Source organism: Chaetura pelagica, unplaced genomic scaffold (genome assembly GCF_000747805.2).
Source record: "Chaetura pelagica isolate M959 unplaced genomic scaffold, ChaPel_1.0 scaffold166, whole genome shotgun sequence".
NCBI lineage: Eukaryota > Metazoa > Chordata > Aves > Apodiformes > Apodidae > Chaetura > Chaetura pelagica.
In genome coordinates this window covers 4,079,713-4,099,486 of record NW_009953758.1, presented here as the reverse complement: position 1 = coordinate 4,099,486, position 19,774 = coordinate 4,079,713, and the positions used below count along the sequence as shown (strand labels likewise).

The window sequence follows — 19,774 nt, the reverse complement described above, 5'->3', positions numbered from 1 at the left end:
CCCCCGCTGCTGCGCCCCTCGGCTCGACCCAGCCGGGGCAAGGGGAGGAGGGTCCCGCCCCGAGGTCAGGGGAGCCCGGGGTTTTTCAGAGCAGCGGTGCCTCTTGTGTTCGCAGCCAGGTTTGCTGCGCTTTCCACCTTGTCTTGCTTCTCTTGGCTTGTGCTCAGGGCGGGTGCTGGCAGAGCTCTCCTGTATCTTGAGTGTACTTGGGGTTGGCAGCTCGGCTAGCTGAGGGAGGCTGTTCTGCAAAGGAATCTGCTCCTGCTCAACCTTTGCCACCTAGGTGTTTTTCTGTGACGTTTTGTGGAGAAGTCAGTTCTTCCTAAACAATATCCCCCTACGTTTGCATGCTTTTTGGGGTGCGACCTGATGCCCCTTGGCGCGGTGGCAGACGATCATAAACTGAGCTGGTTTGCCATCAGTCGACATGTTTCACCTACCGTGCAGGTAAAACTGTTTAGAGCTGCGAACTCCAGGGGGGAGAGAGTTTTAGCCTACATTGTGTAAGTATGGCTAGAGACCAATTTGCAAGTTCCCCTTGCTGTAGGGAAGTGTACGTGTTTTAACTAAAAAAGGAAAAACGTGCCATTTTCAGGGTGTGAAGTAACGTTAGCGTTTCACTGACGCGTGTCTCCTTGAGATGTAAAAATAAGCTAAGCAGAGGTCTCGGGAGACTTGTGGGCAAAACTGCTTTGCTCCCTATCAACAGAAGGTGATTTCACAGAGACTCTTAAAAGTAGAACAACTTCAGGTTCTCATATCCTAATGCAAATCTTGTGTTCCTATCACTGAGGTTTGGTTCACAAAACTTAAATCTACTTTGATTCTGCTACTTCCTCATGCTTTTTTTCAGCGCTTCAAATGCAGCAAAGGTTTCCCATTCCAGTCAAAGTGAGTAGTTTGCTAGGATGTTAATAATGATTGCATGTGATCGCCATTACTTTGTATGCATTCCAGCTAGGCAAAGAATGCATTCATTTCCTCATACATCACTTCAATACACTCACTTCAGACACTGAAATATGAAAGGTGCTGTGGACTTCTCTTAATGGCTTCCAGCAGCTTCTAACACCTCTTGAAAGTACACTCTCTTAAAAATTTTATAATTAAAAACCTGGGGTTTTGTTTAATTTATCTCAGGCTGTTGGCTCTTACAGGAAGTGGATTCCCCTCTATCAAGGATTGATATTTTGGAATGCCATATTTGTGTATCTTTCATACATGTGTATCCCAACACTGACTGCTAACAGGCTGCATAGTGCTTTTTCATTTAGCCAGAATTTGAGGTAGATTTGATCTAGCAGATGGAAGTTGATTTGCTTGCCAGTGCATATGATAATCGGAGTTGGAGTAAAGATTTATGTCACTAGTTTTTTTTTTAACGAGGTCTGTTGACAATGAGAAGTCTTGGTCTACTTTGGAGAGGGATGTGAATGGTGACACAGAAAAGCTGTGTATTATTAGAGGCCCTGAATTTGCTTTATGGGACTCAAAAGTATGGTGGAAAACTATTTGTGATCTGTAAATTGGAAAAGGTGAAACCTTTTGGCTTGTAAGAGTTGATGACATCTGACTGAAATTTGGGAAGTGTTAAGTGGGCAAGATGTAATCTTACCCAGAGCTGATATGCCAGTTTTCTGTAGTATTTTTTAGCTATTTCAGTGGTAATCAGAACCTTAAGACCACAGAACACTAGCCTGTGTTTGCTCTGAACTCAAGGATTGTCATCTCACTACTCCAAAACATGGTCTGAAGACGAGCCTGATTTGTTTCACAAAGAAGGACTATGAAGGCATGCTTTAACCTATTACTATAGGATATTTTATTCTCTTGTAATGAGTCTTCTGTAATTTTGACTGAATTGCTTCATCCTCTTCCAGTCAGTGTGCAGTTTATAAGATAGGGAAAGCTTTGTATCCTGTTCTGTCTCTGTGCTGTTTAGTCTGTGGCCCTTCCACCTTAATTAGAGGCCTTAGGTATTTCTACAGTATTGGTTTGTAATCTTGTCAGTCTCTTATCATTGTAGTATAATGGAGTGTTCAACAAAGCACTGAAGAGGCAATTATGGCTGGAAAGAAGTCCAAAGGTTACATTTTATCATTGCAGACTGCAGCAAGGCTGCACCTGGATGTTTTTCTATGAAATAAAAAGTTAAACGTGCCTTGCAATATTATTAGTAGTGCTGACATTTTGTAAACAGAAGCAAAAGTCCCTTTCATACCCAAAGTTTAGAAATGCAGAAACCTAAGTATGTTAAAATTTAAACTAGATTACACTTGACAGCATGGAAGATTTTTGAAATTATTGACACACATCTTTCTTAATTTTGCTATTGCATATACTGTTCATGTGTTTCTTACTTGAATTGAAGGATTCCTTATGTGTTTTGGTTTTTTTTTTCAAAATGAGCCTATCAAACACATTGTCAAAGCATCCATCTAAGGCCAGGGTTTAAGGAAATTAAATGCTTCGTTTTCACCTAGGGATTTCTTTGTATGTATGCAATAGGTAGAGTTTACATTGTGCTTTGAAGTGTGATCTGAGTTTTCCCTGTAACTGTTGTGTGAAGAGTTGTCAGAAGAACTCCCCTAACATTCTGCATTTTTCATTTATTACACTTTTCCATGAGTATTGGATAGCACTTGCTGCTGCAAAGGGAAGTATTTGGTTAGACAAATAATAGCATGATCAGGAAAGTGAGTCCTGTGTCATCCTTTTTTTAAAAGGGGATGTTGCAATTTAAACAGTTTATAAGTTTTCGTTTTGTTTGAAACAGTCCTGTTGCTGACTTAAGCTTATTTAGCTCTTCAAGACCCACTTCCCAGTATTTTTGCTTATGAACATAGAAAGTTTCCTTGGCTATAAAAGTGGAGTCAGTAATTTTATTTTTCACTTCTCCTTTTAAAAGCATTGTTCCTCAGTTTATCCTAGAAAGGTAAAAGGCTATAAAGTTGGGGTTAGAGGGCCTGGGAAGAGCTGACACAGTTCTGTTAAGGGGATTAATGTAATGCTAGAGCAAGTGCTACCTAGGGAATCAATACCTTTCCTAAGCATTAGGTGAAGTTCTTTCCTAGCAGGGGCAGCAGCTACATTGCTCTGAGTGGTGTTGGCTCTGGGGATATAAATGCTGGCAGGGAACTTGTAGGGGATCTGTCAAGTTTGCATCTTTTGCCCATGGATCAGAGAAAGGAGGCTGCTTGGATACTTAGTGGCCTTACACTGCAATGCATGTTTAAAGTCAGTGACTCCCCCCACTTTGTGTGCTCTCCAAACAGATGTATTTCCTTTCAGTGAAAGACTGGAGCAGGGACTGTTTGCTAACAGGTTGCAGAAGCTGTGCTCTTTAAAAACATGCATTAAGGATTAGGTGTTCCATTTTACAGAATGTGAGAATGCCCTGGAGTCCACTGCTGCTTTCCTCAGAGTCTGGAGGTAGGATGTTAGGAGCCCTGGGAACAGAAGGTCTCTGCATTTTCTCCCCATCTGATGAGGTCAGGCTCAGCTGGCTGTGCTGCAGTGGGTGGGCTCCATTCTTGGCACGTAGTTGTGCTGCTCTTTCCCAGTGTACTGCATCTGAATCAACGTGTGACTGTGGAAGCAGAAATCTGTTGTATTCTTTACTTCCTTTCTAGAATAAAACAACTGACCTGAATTCTCCTTGGTTTTCCTGTTTCTGGTTGTGTGATCCTGTTTTTTTTCAGATGGTGTTCAGCCAGAAGTGGTACTTTGGTGACAGCAGTGTTCCCACTGGTGTGAAAGGCATCTGTTTTCACAGCAGTTTTGTACTCCTAGTTTAAAGGTCCCAAGGCTTTGTGTCTGTTCGTCTGCTTTATAAGTTTGCTGAATCTTCTCCATTGAGAATGCTGTCTCCTACAAGCCTCCTTCTGGGGTCCAGGTCCAGGGGTCCCCAGAGCCAACATGCAGCTGTCCTAGTGAATACAATGTCTGTCCTTCATAGCTAGGACATCACCCTTTCAGTGCTAGAGGCTTTCCGTATATGCAGGTAACCATTACGTGATTGGTTGAGTACAGAGCATATCTCCATGCTTTACTTCAAAGCTGGTTGCTGTATGGTTTAGAGCTGGGCTACAGTAGCCTAGATATCCTTTCAGCCTTCTTAGTAAAAGTTCTGGGGAGGGTGGCAGAATGGAGTCTTTGGAAGCTGTTTAATAAGGTGGCTGCAAAACCAATTTTTAATTCTGGTGAGTTCATAATCTGCAGATGCTCTTTTTGGCATGCCAAATTTTAGGCATCTCCTATTTTAATTAGAAAAATCTGCCTTTGTTTACTTGCTTCTGGATAGAGATAGGTTGGAAATGTTGACACTTTTAAAGAGTCAGACTGGAATTAGAAGAAGACAATTTGCTAATTTTATTTTAAAAGCTCAGCACTGAAATTTACCATGGGACCAGAGCCACAATCCTCAAATTTGGGTAAACGTCTTCACAAGTGAATGTAAAAATTAAATGTAGACTTAGAAGTTTTCTTGAGATTGGTGGAGTTCATTGTATCATGTCATATTGGTTCAAGGTGCATGTAATCTTAGCAATCTGGAAACAGTTTCAAAAGTGCTTTCATATCAGAGCCAGAAGTGCAGTGCTGTGTAACTAGGAGCTGTCTCTAGAGAATTACAGGGTAGGTCAGTTTTGGTGAGCATATTTTGGGCTTTTACAGCTGCCACTGTTGTTGTATTTCACCATTTTCCCTCTAAGTAGGGGGTTTATCATGCCAGAACGATTGAGAAACCTTTGTATGACACTTCTGGGGAAAAGACACTAACATAGGCTGAATGATAGAATTTCTGTGCTGTGGGCACTGGGGCTGCTGTACTCTTCAGTTGCACTTACGCTTTGCAGTTTGCTTTCTGCTGCAATGAAAGAAAATGTCTAACATCAATGGAAGCTATGACTTCCTGTAAGCATTGTGGGACTTCATTTAAATAAAGGCCTTTCTTATTTTAAGGGGTGCTATGCTTAGTGTGCTCTGCTTGAGCATGCTCTGCCTAAAGTGATTTCACTTTGTATTTTCAAGCTAGTTTGTTTTGGAGGTTTGGTTTTTATGTTTGGTTGTTGTGTTGGTTTTTTTTACATCAACATGCTTTGAATCTATAAATCTCCACATGTGGTTTGTTTCACTTGAAACTATATAGGAAATCGCCTTCTTCATAGGAGGTTTTTTGAGAACGAAAAAGCTACTTAAATTTTAGCAGGGTAAATGCAAGTAGGAGTTTAACCACCCTTAGAATTGCTCTGTGGCAGTGAACATTTCGGTTTGATTATATCTGTTGTACTTTTGAAGTGCTTTGGAGCTTCTGACATGATTTATAGGAAAAGCCCTGTGGGCTTTTTGCTGAGAAGTTATGGGTCAGTTCTTGCTTTGAATTTAATCCCCTTCCCTGCGATTGTCTTGCACCTGTACAGGAACCCCTGGAGGATATGATGTGCTGATTGTGTATGCAAGTGACGCCACTGAATGGTGTCAGTACCTCCAGAACCTCTTCCTCTTTACTCGGCACGTACGAAAGCATCGGATTCTGACCTACCAGCTGGAAGGCAAGTCTGCCATCTCCCACCAGGAGCTGGACCTGTTCAACAGAAGTCGAAGCATCATCCTTTTGCTATCTGCTGAGCTAGTGCAGAGTTTTTATCTCCCTCCTGTCCTGCAGAGCCTTCAGGAAGCTTTATGGCCTCCCTACAAAGTAGTCAAGCTGTTCTGTGGTGTTGCAGACTGTGATGACTATTTGACCTTTTTCAAGGACTGGTCTCAGTGGCAGGAGCTCACAAATGATGATGAACCTGATGCTTACCTTGCAGCTGTCAAGAAGGCAATTTCAGAAGGTAAGGTAGCAGCTGTGGAATTGTGCTTCCCAGTCAGAGGAGGGAGATTGTGATATTGCTTATCCTTATTTTAACACTAGTAACACGTTTTACTGAAATAGAAAACTAAAGCAAATTGCACAAGCCTTGTAAACTAGGAAGCTTAGCAATCCAGTTTTTCTGTGCCTGGTCAATTGGCCCTTCATTCAGGAAAATTACCAGTGACTCACAGAAAGTATGTCAATTTTGATATAATCTTAGGTACCTGGTTTTGAATGCGAATTAAAAGAAAAAAAAAGCTGATTATCTTTAAGGTTCTACCTGTAAACATTGTGCTCTGCAGTTTATTGACCCAAATCAATTGCAAATTGTCTTTTTATTCAGACTTACATTTCTGTCATACCAGAAACAAAATAAGGTTTTCTAATAAGTATTCTCTAGCACTGGGTCTAAAGTTAGAGGTAAAACCATATTGGCAACAGATCAGCTTATTACCTGTGATGGAACAGCCAAGATTAATTGGAGAATTCCGCCAATGGCCTTAAAAATAACCCAACCAGTCTGAAAGTGATCACCTTCTGTGAAGCACACAGGACTTACTAGCACAGGAGTATTAACAGCTGAAGACTACAGAAGCAAAATATACTGATTTTTAGTTGTGTTTAAACTTTACTAAACTTCAGAGGAGTTTGTGGTACTTGTTTCTCATAGTTTCTGTTGAAATGAAGATGGAGAGCTCCGGGAAGTCATGCTAGTCAGGATTTTTTGTGTCACTACCATACTTAGGGTTATAGAGTTCTTTGTCTTGGCAGAATTAGTCATGTGGTTGCATCTTGGATTACAATTTACCTGTTTTTAGTGGTATAAATGAGGCAGTGCAGTCTTTTAGTGTGTTTGGTGTTGTGCACATAAAGGTGTTTTATGCCAAGATAGCAATAATCATGATGACAAGTTTATCACAGTAAAAATATATTTTGAAAGTCATTATTTTGGCCAAAACAATCCCCCTGAAAAAAAGATGACTTATCGGTTGTGCTTAAGATGGCATTCTCAGATAACCAAGTCACAACAGGGGTTTCCTAGTACCTTTTAAGACCCTGCGTAAATGAAAGTTTGCATCTCCCTGTTAAACACCCCTAAAATGCCTTGGTTTCCCAGTGGATAACCTAGGGCTAAAGTGGTGTAGCTCCTTTGCTTTCAGCCTGGAAGAAAACAGAAAACAGTGTCTGAGCTTTTGTGCTCTGAAAAATAAAACTTACTAGATGTTAAATTAGCTTTTCTGAAACTTTCAGGCAAAAGTGAAAGGTTAGTTACTGTTTTCCTCCAAACTTGAATCTAGAGCATGGCATCAATATTTTATTAATTTTGAATATACTGTTCAAAGTTAGGGAGATTTAAACAACATCTCTCTGGATTACTAGTGTTAATGGTTTTACTTAACATGTTTGAGGACTGTCAGAACTGTTTTAGGACAGAAAGGGAGTCAATTCTAGTGTAGCTGAAGAACAAGTGATGTTGATCTTGAAATCTCTTCCTGAAGCAGCTCTCATCAGTCTCTTCTGACTTGCTGCATTCTGAGGGCACAAAGGACAATGCAGAAGAAAGACTCCTGATTCCTGGGCTGTGGGTGGAGTGGGAGGCACAAGTGTCTCTGCCCTTCGTTACACGGACTGACTTTAGTGGGAGGTTTCATGTAGCCAAGTGAATCCATACTAGTGAGGGACATTCACCCATCTTGCTTGGTTTGGGTGCATTAAAAATCAGAGAGAATTTGAGGTGGAAGGGAAGGGGACAGGCATAGGAATGGAACAACTAGAAACCACTCTGATTCAACTGCTTTTCTCTCTAGAGAGAAGCTGTATTTGTTGAAGTGAAGCACCTAAAATCTGATTTTTATTCTGGGAAAGCATATTGGTTGGCAGTGGTGCAGTGAATGCAGAGCCTTGTCAACTAAAGAGCAGCATCCACTCTCTTTTTCAGATGCAGTCAATTAATTTTATTAAACTGACCTGGCTCTTTTCCTCCACTTCAACAAGTGGTTCTCCACAGCTAGCTCTCTCTGTGTGCAGCCAGCTGCATCTTGGCATGCTGCATGCTGTCACTGGGGGATCTGTGTGCTGGATCTTCCCAGCACTTCTGAGGGATGGTCCAGAGGTGAGTCTTACTGGTAGCACTCTGCTGTCTTGTCTGAACAGCCAAGGAAGTATGTCTTTTGTGCCTGCCTGTTTAGTGGGCTGACTGCCATACATCTATGGCAAGACTTCTTTGAGGTAAAGCACTATGGTCTGACTCTTCACAGCTGGATGTAGAGTCTTTTTCCAGAGGTGTCATCGCTGCTCAAAGGTCACATGTGTTGAAAAAACCCACACTTTAGCTTTATGTAAATGGTGTTTTGAAAGGGAGATTGTGTTTTGGATTTTTGTTATTTCTACATAGCAACAAAAAAAATCAGCTTATTTTCTCTCACTTGAGCAAGCATACATTGATCTCAAACTGACTTCATTATATCTAGATAATATTTGACTTAGAGAAAAAAATGAGATAAAAAATGTTTCATTTACTGTGGACTCTGCTGTAGTATTTTTCAAATAGTTTGATACACAAAAATTCAGAATTTCTGGACTTTTATTACTGCAATGTGAGCCCTACCTGATGTAAACTGCCATCTGCATGCAAGAGTTGGGTAATGTTAGGCTGTGTCTTTGTGCACATCAGAGCAGTTGCCAAGGCAAACCATTCATTGTTATCCTGACTCTTGTGAAGGAAGAACCTACTTAACATAGGCTGGTTTCATGGGCAAAGTATTTGGACGAATGTATCAGATCCTAATTCTGTGTGGGAAAAAATGACTAGGTGAACTCTATCATTGTGTGATTCTGCAGACAGCTTTTGTGAATGGTCTCAAATGCAAATGTTTTGATGCTTCCTCTGAAGCAAAGACAGCCCCAGGTGTATCTAGTTCCCTTTTTGGGTGAAACTGTGAAAACTTTCTTCTTGGTTGGTAATATAAAATTAGCATCTGCCTTGTTTGGTTGCAGCCAACCTCAGTATGAGTAACTTAAAGAGTGTGACAGCAGATCTTTCCCATAGAGAGATCCCACTGCCTGTGCTCTTCTCCCAGGACTTCACTGTTGGGATTTTAGATGAAGGCTTTGGAAGTCAAGAGCTCTTAGAAGGTGTCAGTTAAGTCCATTCTCTACAGCAGACCATAAACCTCTCCTGAGTAAAGCAGCCCTCAAATGCTACAACACTTAGCAGAGAAATTTTGTGACCATATTTGAAATTGTCTGAGTGTCTTCCTCTGGGAAGTATTTATCTCCACACGGCAGTACTTTTAGCAGCAATGTCAGCACACAGAAAAAAATTTAAGCCTGATGCAAGTTTCAGCTTCATTGTAGCTGAATCCTGAGCTAATGGAGCATATGACACAGGACATAGTCACAAACACCTCTCCAGAGCCTGCACATGGGCCCTGCTCAGGCTATGCTGTTGCCTGTAGCACAGCTGTTAGGCTGTGGTTTGTTTAGTGCATCATGGGAACATGACACCCCCAGACATCACATGCTAAAAGCTATTTTCATTTTTATTATTTTAGTATGAATTCAGAAATGAGGAAGCACCCATCTAGCCTTGTTGAGAACTAAGTGCATGCTGACATTGACTCTTACTGTCTTGTAGATGGGACCTTTTTACTTCTATAGTTTCTCAATCCTGGCAAACTACAGAAGGCATGATGGTTTCCCTTTGCAGACATTCCTGTTACCTGTGGGGAAATTTTTCAGGCTATGTAGTAACTATGCTGAGGACATGGAAATGCTCAGGATGGCACTGTACAAGCCAGCTTGGGTCTGGCAGGGTATAGTCACCTGCCAGGGCGCAGTGACCAGCCTGCTGCTTAAGCTCTCTTGTCTGGGTTATGATACTACACCATACTGTGATGTATGCAGTGAGAGTCTGTGCTGCACAGTTGGAGTCAGCAGCCTTTCTCTTCCTCCTGTGTTCTTAAAGCTCTCTTGACATCTGGTTTGTATTAGGCACATTTCAACCTCTCCAGTTTATTTCAGCCCCTACATGTATTGTCTTGAGAATTTTCAATTTTCCTGCTTTAAAAGTTGATGTTTCCAAAGCCGTTTGCTAATTAATAAATGACTTTGAACTTTCTGTACCCAAGCAAACTCTTGTAGAGAAAAAGCCAGGGAAGTTGACATGTGCTTGAGATTTCTGAGATGATAACAATGTAACAGCAGTTGTGGGTCATGCTGTTGAAGGACTAGTCCAGTCCTGGCTGAGCAGAGCTCTCTTGCCATGAAAAGTATAAGAAAGAAAGATCAGTACCAGCAAACTTCTTGAAAACAGGAGGGTCAGAAGGGTGTGTAAGGAAGTATGTGGTGAATATGGAGGACAGTGGACAGTTAGAAAGAAGATGAGCATTTTGCAGGAGCCCTGTAGATGAGGAAGAGCTGGAATGTTGTAACTGCATTGAGTGGCTCATCAAGAAATACCAGAGACCAAGGCAGTCAGCTTCTCTTGGGAGGAAAATGGCATAACAGAAAGTTCATAAGCTGTTTATCTCCCTCCTGTACATGTCAAGGAATTTAATTAATTTTCTGGCTTTCTTCTGTTGCACTGGTGAAACACTGGATGAAACTTGAGAGCATATCACAGAATCATTCAGGTTGAGCGGGCCTCTTGAGCTTATCTGGTCCAACCTCCGTGCTCAAGCATTGTCAGATGAAGAAGCCTAAGACCATATCCAAGTTTTCAATGTATCTGCAAGTGGAGATTTCATGACCTCTTTGTCCACCCTCAGAACGAGCAAGTTTTTTCTTGTGTTCGGATGGAATTTCACGTTTCAGTTTGTGCCCATTGCCTCTTGTTCTGTCCGTGGGCACTATGGAAAAGAGTTTATCACCCTCTTTTTGATTTAAGTCCATCAGGTGAAAATTTATAAGATCCCTAGAAGGACTGTGAAGGTATGTCAGATAAGTGCCTCTATGAAACTACTTCTTTCATCTTCAGCCTTGCACAAAATGATAGTATCTCTGGATGGAAAACTTTTTATCTCTGAGACTCCAGCTTGTGAGCAGACCACAGTTTGTGCAGCTCTAATGTACTAAAATGTTCCTCTAGCTCTGCTGGAGTCTCTTTACTTGTCTGTATGGGATTCTAGCATTGCCAGCTGCTCTCTTTTAGCCCTTATTCTGTGATCCCATGTCCTCACAATATTCCTGAAGAGCTTCCAGTTCTGTGCATGCAGATTGGATGTAGATGCCTGTGCTGACTTTGATTTCTGCTTACACCTTCAGATTCTGAATACGAGAAGTACAGTAAAGGAAGCAAGCTGGAGGTAGGTTGGGACTGGAATTGATGTACAGTCCCAAAGGGACAGAAAAGTGTGCAGCTGGGGATTGTTTGGCACTTACTTTTGCCTCTTAGTGCTCTGTGGAGGAATATGTTCTGAGTAGTCCTATCTCAGAGAATTACATCCAGCACTTCTGCCAGCTTACTAGAGCAACCTTGAACACATGCAGTAGCATGTTTATCTGCTGTACTGCAGTCCTCACTTCCTTTCTTGTTTTGTTTTTCTCCCCTCTTGGAAGGGGCAAAATTAAGTGAATTCTTAAAACAGTATTTTTCTCTATTACATTGTGTTGAAATAGAAGATATGCTTCTTTGGCCCTGTTCTTTGAAGAGCAAGGGGTTAGGTATTAGTCAGCCCTCTGGGTGCAATGAGAGTCCACTTCATTATATGGGAGCTCTGCAGCCTGGTTGGTTCTCACTCCTTGTCAAGGAGAGGAAACTGTGATGCTCTTGCACAGGAGCTAAGGTTGAGAGAACATACTGGTAGCATGCCCTTCCCTGCAAATACTAGTATGGCTGTAAATGACTGATGCTGGAAATGCAGAGACTTTAGAGAGCTGGTTAAAGGCATCAGAGACACCTTAACTAAGGCCCCAAGTAATGCTGAGAGAAATGCATGAATGTCCTTATCCATCTGTAGCACAGAATTGAGAGCAGTGCAAATAGTGTTCCCAGCTGTGGGATGGATGCATTGTTTGTCATCAAGATGCTTCATAAAGGCTCAGTTTATGAACATTAAAAGCAATACTTAACAGCTCGTGTGAGATTCAAGCAGTGCTAGCCTAGGTATATACTAGCTTTCTAGATAGAGACAATGAAATGACAGCCCAGAACTAGAGAAGTACAGAACGTGATGTGTTTAGGAAGCATTGGGCAGTAATAGACTTGATGCACATGGCAAATAGTAATCATATTTCTCTGATAATCTCCCCACAGGTTGCTTTAAGGTATTGGACTAAGCCTAATTCTAAGTATCTGTCAACATGAACTGTGAGGCTTTAAAACATGTCCTTAAAATAAGAGCCTGGTGACAATCACTGATGGCTTCTCCCCGGTTTGGAACAGCTGAAGTAATTTTTGCTAAATCATTGCAGATATGTGGTCAAACGAAGTATGCTTTACAGAAGAGGTCTGAAGAGGTATGGGTCAGACTTCAGGTTGTTTGAAAGACCTTTATTGTGCACTTAAGACACTTGCTTTGCTTCTAGCCTTGCCTTTTGTAGGATTTCCATGGATGTTTGTTGTTACCGCAGAAAACTTTCAATGCATTTTTCAAAAGTCACTTGAGAATAACAGTGAATCTTGAGTATCCTAGGGTGAAGTTTCATCAGTGGCATAGTCTGACCTTAGCATGGTCTGCTGTAAAAGACAGCCTCGTTCTCCACCTTTCATATGTCTACATTATCTGGTGTGGCATTGGACCGCAAGGGTGGTATTCCAAGAGAAACTATTTGAAGGAGAGTGAGGATAGGACTGCCCTTTCAGTAATGAAGTGTTCTTAGATCTACTCAAGCCACTTATAGAACACACCTTTAGTCAAACAGGGATCTCCTGGAGAGCAGCTACCCAGCTCTCTTAGGTGGAATTCCAGCTTGGTGGGCTTTTATGTGGACAGTCTTTTCTGTCATACAATTTTACACATTGTGTTTAAATTCAAGTAAGGAGATACTGCAAGAGGAGAGATAATCAGCAAGTTGAATGTTTGCGTTTCTTTGCTCTAATTGCAAAGGAAGACTTAAATCAGTCACAGATGTGGTAAGATTTTTTGCATGCTAAAAAATAAGCCATGCATATGCTTTTTCTGTATGTGTTAATCTCCTGGCACAGGTTGTTGAAGTGATTCCAGCCACTCTTGAGAATTTGGTCATGTACACAGTGTTTGTTGTCTGGGTGGCCATAACTCTGCATCTTCCTCTTCTCTGCCCTAGTGAGACCACATCTGGAGTACTGTGTCCAGTTCTGGGCTCCCCAGTTCAAGAGGGACTGGGATATACTATAGAAAGCCCAATGGAGGACTACAAGGTTGACTAAGGGACTGGAACACCTGTCTTACGAGGAAAGGCTGAGAGACTTGGGGCTGTTTAATCTGGAGAAGAGAAGACTGAGAGGGGATCTTATTAATGTTTACAGATATCTGAAGGGTGGGTGTCAAGAAGAGTGGGTCAGTCTCTTTTCAGTGGTGCCCTGTGGTAGGATGAGGAGCAATAGACAAAAACTTGAACACAGGAAGTTCCACCTCAACATGAGGAAAAATGTCCTTACTGTGAGCATGACGGAGCACTGGAACAGGCTGCCCAGAGAGGTTGTGGAGTCTCATTCTCTGGAGACTTTCAAGACCCGTCTGGACTCGTTTCTGTGTGACCTGCCCTAGGTGTTTTTGCTGCAGCAGGGGGGTTGGACTCAATGATCTCCAAAGGTCCCTTCCAACCCCTGTCATTCTATGATTTCTTAGAAGCTTTTTCCCATCTCTGTCCTGTTCTCATGCACCCCAACTAGTTCCTGGGGTTTATACACTTAATCCTGTCACAAGTTTACCACTAGGCCCATGAGATTCTCAGGCTTACTGAGACCTTAAATAATTATATGAGTTAGCTTAGTTTCTGAACCATAAGAGCGAGGCATGCGTTTAACTTGAGACAGGCATAGTGTCTACATGTTTGCTTGAACCTCAGTGAAGGAACTACAAGCTAAAGAGGCTTTGCATTTGTAGCACGTTCTAGATATGATCAGATAAACTATGTTATCTCTGCAATATAAGGTGGACTCTGCATTTCATCCCTGAACTGGCAGCTGCTGTCTTTGCAGTAGGTATGATTGAAATGTATAAAGTTCCTCCTCCTCCTGAAGCTCAAGACTGGCAGCTTAGCTTACACCCCCGCTGTTAGCTGCTGAAGCAGAGATCCTGGTCCTGCGTCTTGCTGATGCAACCAACCATGTGCTCTTTGCCACTGGTTCTGCTGTGTGAGCCATAGCCTAGGGTGAAAATAAAGACAAGAAGGGGAAAGAGGGATGTAGTTGTATTTTAAATTACTGTATCTCTTTCTGTTGTGAACATCTGTTCCCAGATGAATGCACAGATTTTATTTTTTTTTTAATTTTTGCAGCTCAGCAGGCTCACTAAGCCAGGATAACTCTCTGAAGTGAGGTGTAGGTTTGAGATGAAGCAAAGTGTTTTCTGGACAACTACCAGTGCTGCAGAGGCAGTGTTGGTACACACGTATTTTATTAGGAAATGGAAGAAGACATTTATTCTCCAGGACTGCGCAAAGTTGTCTGATGAAGTTTCTAAGAGGAGAATTTGGCACACTTTGAGAACAAAATTCTGAGGGGTCTGTGTATGGGGAGTGACTGTCTGTTGTTGGCATTGGAGGGAAGGTTGTTCTGGATTCAGAGTACATGCTTTCCCTGAGGTCTTGCACATTGCAGCTGTAAATGTGCCTGTAATCTCAGTGCATCCAGTTATGTACATTAAAATCCTTCTCTCAGCTCAGGGATGCTAATGAATGAACTTTAAGTTTGAACCACTTTTTCAGAAGGTCACAAATTGCAGTTTCCTCTTTAATCTGTGATAGAATCACTGAGTGTGGTTTTGTCATCCTGGGGAATTTGCTGGGCTTCTGTGAAACTTCCTGGTGCTTAGATCTTTGTGGGTAGTATCTTCATGCAACTTGCAACATTACAGACCAAGAGTGTACCTTCCTGATCTACCAAGGAGGAGGGGCCTGCAGACCAGTGATCCCAAACTGAACTGTGAGAGCCAGTCAACTAGTCATCTGAAATTCAGGCAAAGGAGGCTGAGGGGTGTTGCTGGGACAGATGATGTATATCATGTGTGGTAGGCAGTTTCCCAGCTGTTACCTGTGTGGTGCTGTAGCTGTGACAATAATTCCAGAGGCATGTTAATCCAGTTCTTATTTCTCATTTCTGTTGCTAATGCAGGAAGGACTTTTCATTTGGGATTTGTATCCATTCTTCTGCACATCAGGAAATGTCATGTGAGGTGTGATGGTGACATGCATTTGTTGGATCAGTTTCTTTGTACCTGACTGTGCCTCCTCAGTCCCATTTTTAATCTGGCATTAATAATGAGTGCCAGAAATAACTTAAAACTGAGTCCAGCCCAAGCAGCCAACTGGAAATTACTGGTGGCATTTGTTCCTAAACTGGAGTAGTCCCACAAAAATTACCTTCGATCCTGTGAGTTACCTCCCCGTTCTCTGCTACTTCCCCTTCTACTTGAGGTTATTTTACCTCTCTTTCCTAATGTCTGGTGGTTTTCCATGTTTTTTCTTCTTCCTTTCTACTGTGTGTTCTGTCCACTCTTGTGGCTTTTCAGACTTTCCTTTCTTGACCTCACTGTTCTCAGAACTATGTGCTATTTCCTGTTCCTGCAACCCTAGTATGGTTTTTATTGGCCACTTTCTCATCCCTACCTTCCAGTATTTACAGGAGTGACACAAAGCTGCTTGTGGCATTATAAACAACTTTTGGTGACTCAGCTTTCTCCAAATCCTTTTCATTTCAAGGATGAAGTTAAAAAATAACTGGAAGCAGCATTTGCGAACCAAGAAAAGTTAACACATACAATGTGTTTTCATGAAGATCATGAAAGCCTCTTGCACTCCATTGCAATGACATTTTTCTCCTTTTAGTTATATGTCTGCAGTTCTAAAATATAACAAAGGAAGCCTGTTCCTTGAAGTTTGGATCAGATGTGCTTTATAGAAGAACTGTGGAGTATTGTATATTTTTGAATATTATGGATGTATGCTTCCTTAGAAGTTTATGAATGTATACACTGATGCTGTCAATAGGTCTCTTAATAACACAGTGTGTTTTTTGTAAGCATGCAGGCTTCCCCGAGAGATGCAAAAGTGTCTGAGTGCACACTGACTCAAGCAAAACTTAGCGTAGTAAAATAAAGCTTGTTTCTTTGATGGAGGATGAAAACTAGTTTGTAATGTCTAACATTGCAGGAAAAATGAAATATGACTGTTTGTTTATAGAACTGAAAATCTGGTTTTAGGTGAGTGCTGGTAGATGAACTGCTTGGAGTGAGGGGTTTGGAGAGAAGGGGAAGATGTCATGTAATTTTTTTGTTCTGTATGGGCAGTTTTACCAAGTCTTACATTTTCTTCTCACCTACTGCTTTTCTTCATGCTTCTCTCAACTCTGTTGAAAGGGGAAATGTTGCTACAGCATAACCCAGTTTTGAGGGGTTATCACAAGATATTTTGCTGCTGAGTGTGTATCTCCTTGGTAAAGCAAGGGCTCTGAGGTTAGTGTGATGAAAGATAACTTTCCCTGCTTTCATTGACTTTCAGTACTCTGCCTGCTTCTTGCAAATGAGCTGGAGTTGCTCTGGGAGACTTAATGCCCTTTTTCGTGCTTGGAAAAAGGAGGCTGGCTTTGGGCAACAGAAGAAGCTCTCTTTGAAGGCTTTCCCTCTTGCTCTGGGCGTGCTCTAGGTGAAAGTCCAAGGCATCATGAAATATATTTATCTTGGCTGGTGAGCTGGTCGATGGACAGGGTGGGAAATGTTCACAGATGCCAGGGAGGTGGTAGTCTGCACATGCAGAGCCTGTAAGGACAAGCTGTTGCCCAGTCATGCCATTTGCATTGTTATCCGGATGACAGAGGGGTCTGAATGGCCTGCTGACTCCTTCTGACGATTGGTGTCCCATGGTGTGAGGGCTGACTTCTGAGAAACCGCAGCTGTGAGCTCTGTGCGATAGCCTGCCAGCTTAGCCAGGAGGAAATGGATGACAGAGCAAGCTGTGTGCGCTGTACTGCAACAGGTCAGGACAACTGACTGCTTCATATTAGTTTCTAAAGCTGCTAAATGGCTCATGAGGCACGTGACTATGCCTGCGTTTTCCATGGGCCTTTCCTGGGGGTCAGTTTCTGCAGGGCAGCTGTGCAGAGAGCCTAGCAGGGCAGGCAAGAAGGGGCCAGCATGGGGCTGCTCTCTGTAGCTCAGCTGCTGACGCTTCCTGGAGGGGAGCATATTCTTCAAGGGGAAATGTGGTTGGGTTTCTTGGACCGCATCTCCTCCCCTTGCTGCTCTTCTCACAAGTATTTCAAAGACCGTAGAGTGTGGCCTGAGGTAGCCTTCCTTTGTTTAAAGGGGAAGAGAAAGGGCCTCCAGCCAATGCAGAGCCATTTATAATCACGAGCTATTGACCAACAGCAGATGCTCATGGAGAAGCTCAATTCAGGTATTTATTTAACTTTCTAATGAGTCTGATCTCCTCAGTGAGGGCCTCTCTAGCCTTGGTATCCTTACAATGACGTAACTGCTGAATCTGTATATGCAAATAGGTTGTTATTACTTGAGTATCTTAGTGAGTGGGAAGCCTGATTTAACAGGTCCCTTTAGACCATGGATATTATAGGGTATAATGGGATGGTTTCCTCTTCCAGTGCTTGCCTGTTCACAAGTCAGTAGCATGTGACTGAAACTTGCGTGATGACTATAACATCACTGCTTATGTAGACACTTGTTGCTTTGCAATTTCAGAATTTTCTGAATGAAAAAACAGTTTAATAATTAATACCCAAAACTCCAAGTGCCTGTTTCATCAGCTGTTAGTCCAATTACTGATTAACATTGCTTGTTTCTTCCCTTATTACCTAACAACTCTGTTCTCTACATGTGACCTCCGGGCAGTCAACTCTTGTCACAAAAATGCAGAAGTGCAAGACCGGGTCAGGCAGAGCCAGCACTTTTTAAAAGCTTAGGTTATTCTTTATCTGCTAAATTGTTTCTAGTATCAAATATCAGTAAAGCAGAGAGAGTGAGGAGCTTGTTCTCTTCTTGCTCCCATCTTATTGTTGCTTACTGTAGATGTTATAGTTGAGATCCACAGCTTTAGGTTTCATTTTTCTCTGAAATGGACTACATGTTGGGCAAGTGAGGTACAAATTACCATGCTAATGGTTTCATATTGGGATGGGGATGATGTCCTTTGCATCAGGGTGCTGGCAGGTGTCAGCTTCTGCATGTATTGCAGGAACATTAATGCTTTGCTATAATTTGGTCATCATTGACTCATCTGCAGTGAGTTTAGTCTTTCTTATTTAGTCATATTAGAAAAAACCAACAGAGATTAGAGACACTATTTTAGTAACAGTAGTCCCTTCCCCTCTTCCCCAAAAGACATTGTGTCTTGCTCTGCATGTGCCAAAAACCTGATGTGATAGCTGTCATGTAAGAGAAGGATGTGGGACCAGTACTTTTTTTCCTGTGCAGCTGGGCAGCCTGGGACTCCCAGGTGGGAGCAGTTCCCCTTTCCCTAACATAATTGTTCTTAGGGAACTGAGGTCTAGCTCTTGCAGCTGATGACTTTGAACAGTATCAATTAAAGTACTGAGTTAAGGAATTAAAAATTCTCTGTCCGTTTTCTGTAATACTTAGTTCCAGTCTCAAAATCCAGAAGAGCACCTTCAGTACATAGCTTTGTGTCAAAGTAGTTTCTTAGTAAAATCTGCTGATTTGTGCTGGTGCAGTATTAAAATCTTTTTGCTAAATTACATGTACTGTTCTAGGTTTAAGAAATGTTGATGGTGATGCCTTACTTGAACTTCAGAGAGCTGCAGATTTTTGGCTCTACTCTATTTACAGCAAACATTAAAATGTCAGTCTACTTGTATTCATGTCAGTAGGCTTACCTGGCATGTGGTATGTTTTATGTACTTAAACATATGTGCACCACTATTTGTGACAAAAAAATTAAGCTGAATGATTTGCTAAAAAATTGTGGCTTAAAACCTGTCTCCTGAAAGCAAAGCAATGTTCATATAATTCATAAAATCACATTTAAATGTGTAGGAAATAAAAAAAAAGTATGCGACAAAGAATTTCAAATATCCTAAGCTTAAGTCTTTGATAATAATAATGATAATGTAGTAAACTAGATTTAAATTCCTCTCTAACTTCTTCACTAACTAGCAGGACATTAACTCCTAATAGAAGCCTGCTGTAATAACTTTGGCTCTCTTGGATTGGGGAAACTTCATGTATCCAGAGGTTGAGAGATTCTGAGTAAAAGGTGGGCTTTTGGCACCTTCACTGTATGGATGCCACAAGTTAGTGTGGTTGTTCACTTAGATCTTTCCCATCAGGACTGCACATTTAAAATAGGACATTTATAACTAATATAAAAGCTCTACCAGTCCAAATCTGAGACTTTATCTAGTAAATAATTTTTACTGCTCTTTGCAGATGTGTTTTACAATAAGTAGTAAATAACAATTTGCGAGGTATTGTCTTAAATCCTTTTTCAAGGTTGGAAAAAGTTGCCTATAGAAGGTAGAGTTTTAAGAATTCATGCTTCTAACAAATGGAAGTTAGTGACTTTCACCCTATGTCTTGGGAATTGGATAGAAAGAAGTGAATCAAATGAACTGAGAGGTAGAAACTAGACAAATCATTCTCTCTACTGTTTCTTTTCTCTAGTATTTCCTGGCAGGGGTAAGAGACCTGTAATCTATTTAATCTATCCTTGCAAGTTTGTTTTTTTTACAGCCAGTGATATAAATTAGTTTTTGTTTGCTCTTCCATGCTGTTACTGGGAAACATGAATGAGAACCTTGTT

The 19,774-nt window shown here is 41.6% G+C and overlaps 2 protein-coding genes across 2 annotated transcripts in view; one reads left to right on the top strand and one right to left on the bottom strand.

The window, feature by feature from the left end:
• NOLC1 (nucleolar and coiled-body phosphoprotein 1) overlaps positions 1-429 on the bottom strand; it is a 13,894-nt gene extending 13,465 nt beyond the window's left edge. The window contains exon 1 of the mRNA XM_010000817.1: positions 342-429. Within this exon, the coding sequence (XP_009999119.1) occupies positions 342-429 (88 nt within the window). The remainder of the gene's footprint in view (positions 1-341) is intronic.
• A 5,095-nt stretch (positions 430-5,524) lies between these two features.
• Positions 5,525-19,774, top strand: part of PIK3AP1 (phosphoinositide-3-kinase adaptor protein 1) — a 35,178-nt gene continuing 20,928 nt past the window's right edge. The window contains exons 1-2 of the mRNA XM_010000790.1: positions 5,525-5,632; positions 5,756-5,837. The gene's annotated coding sequence lies outside the window, so the exon portion shown is untranslated. The remainder of the gene's footprint in view (positions 5,633-5,755; positions 5,838-19,774) is intronic.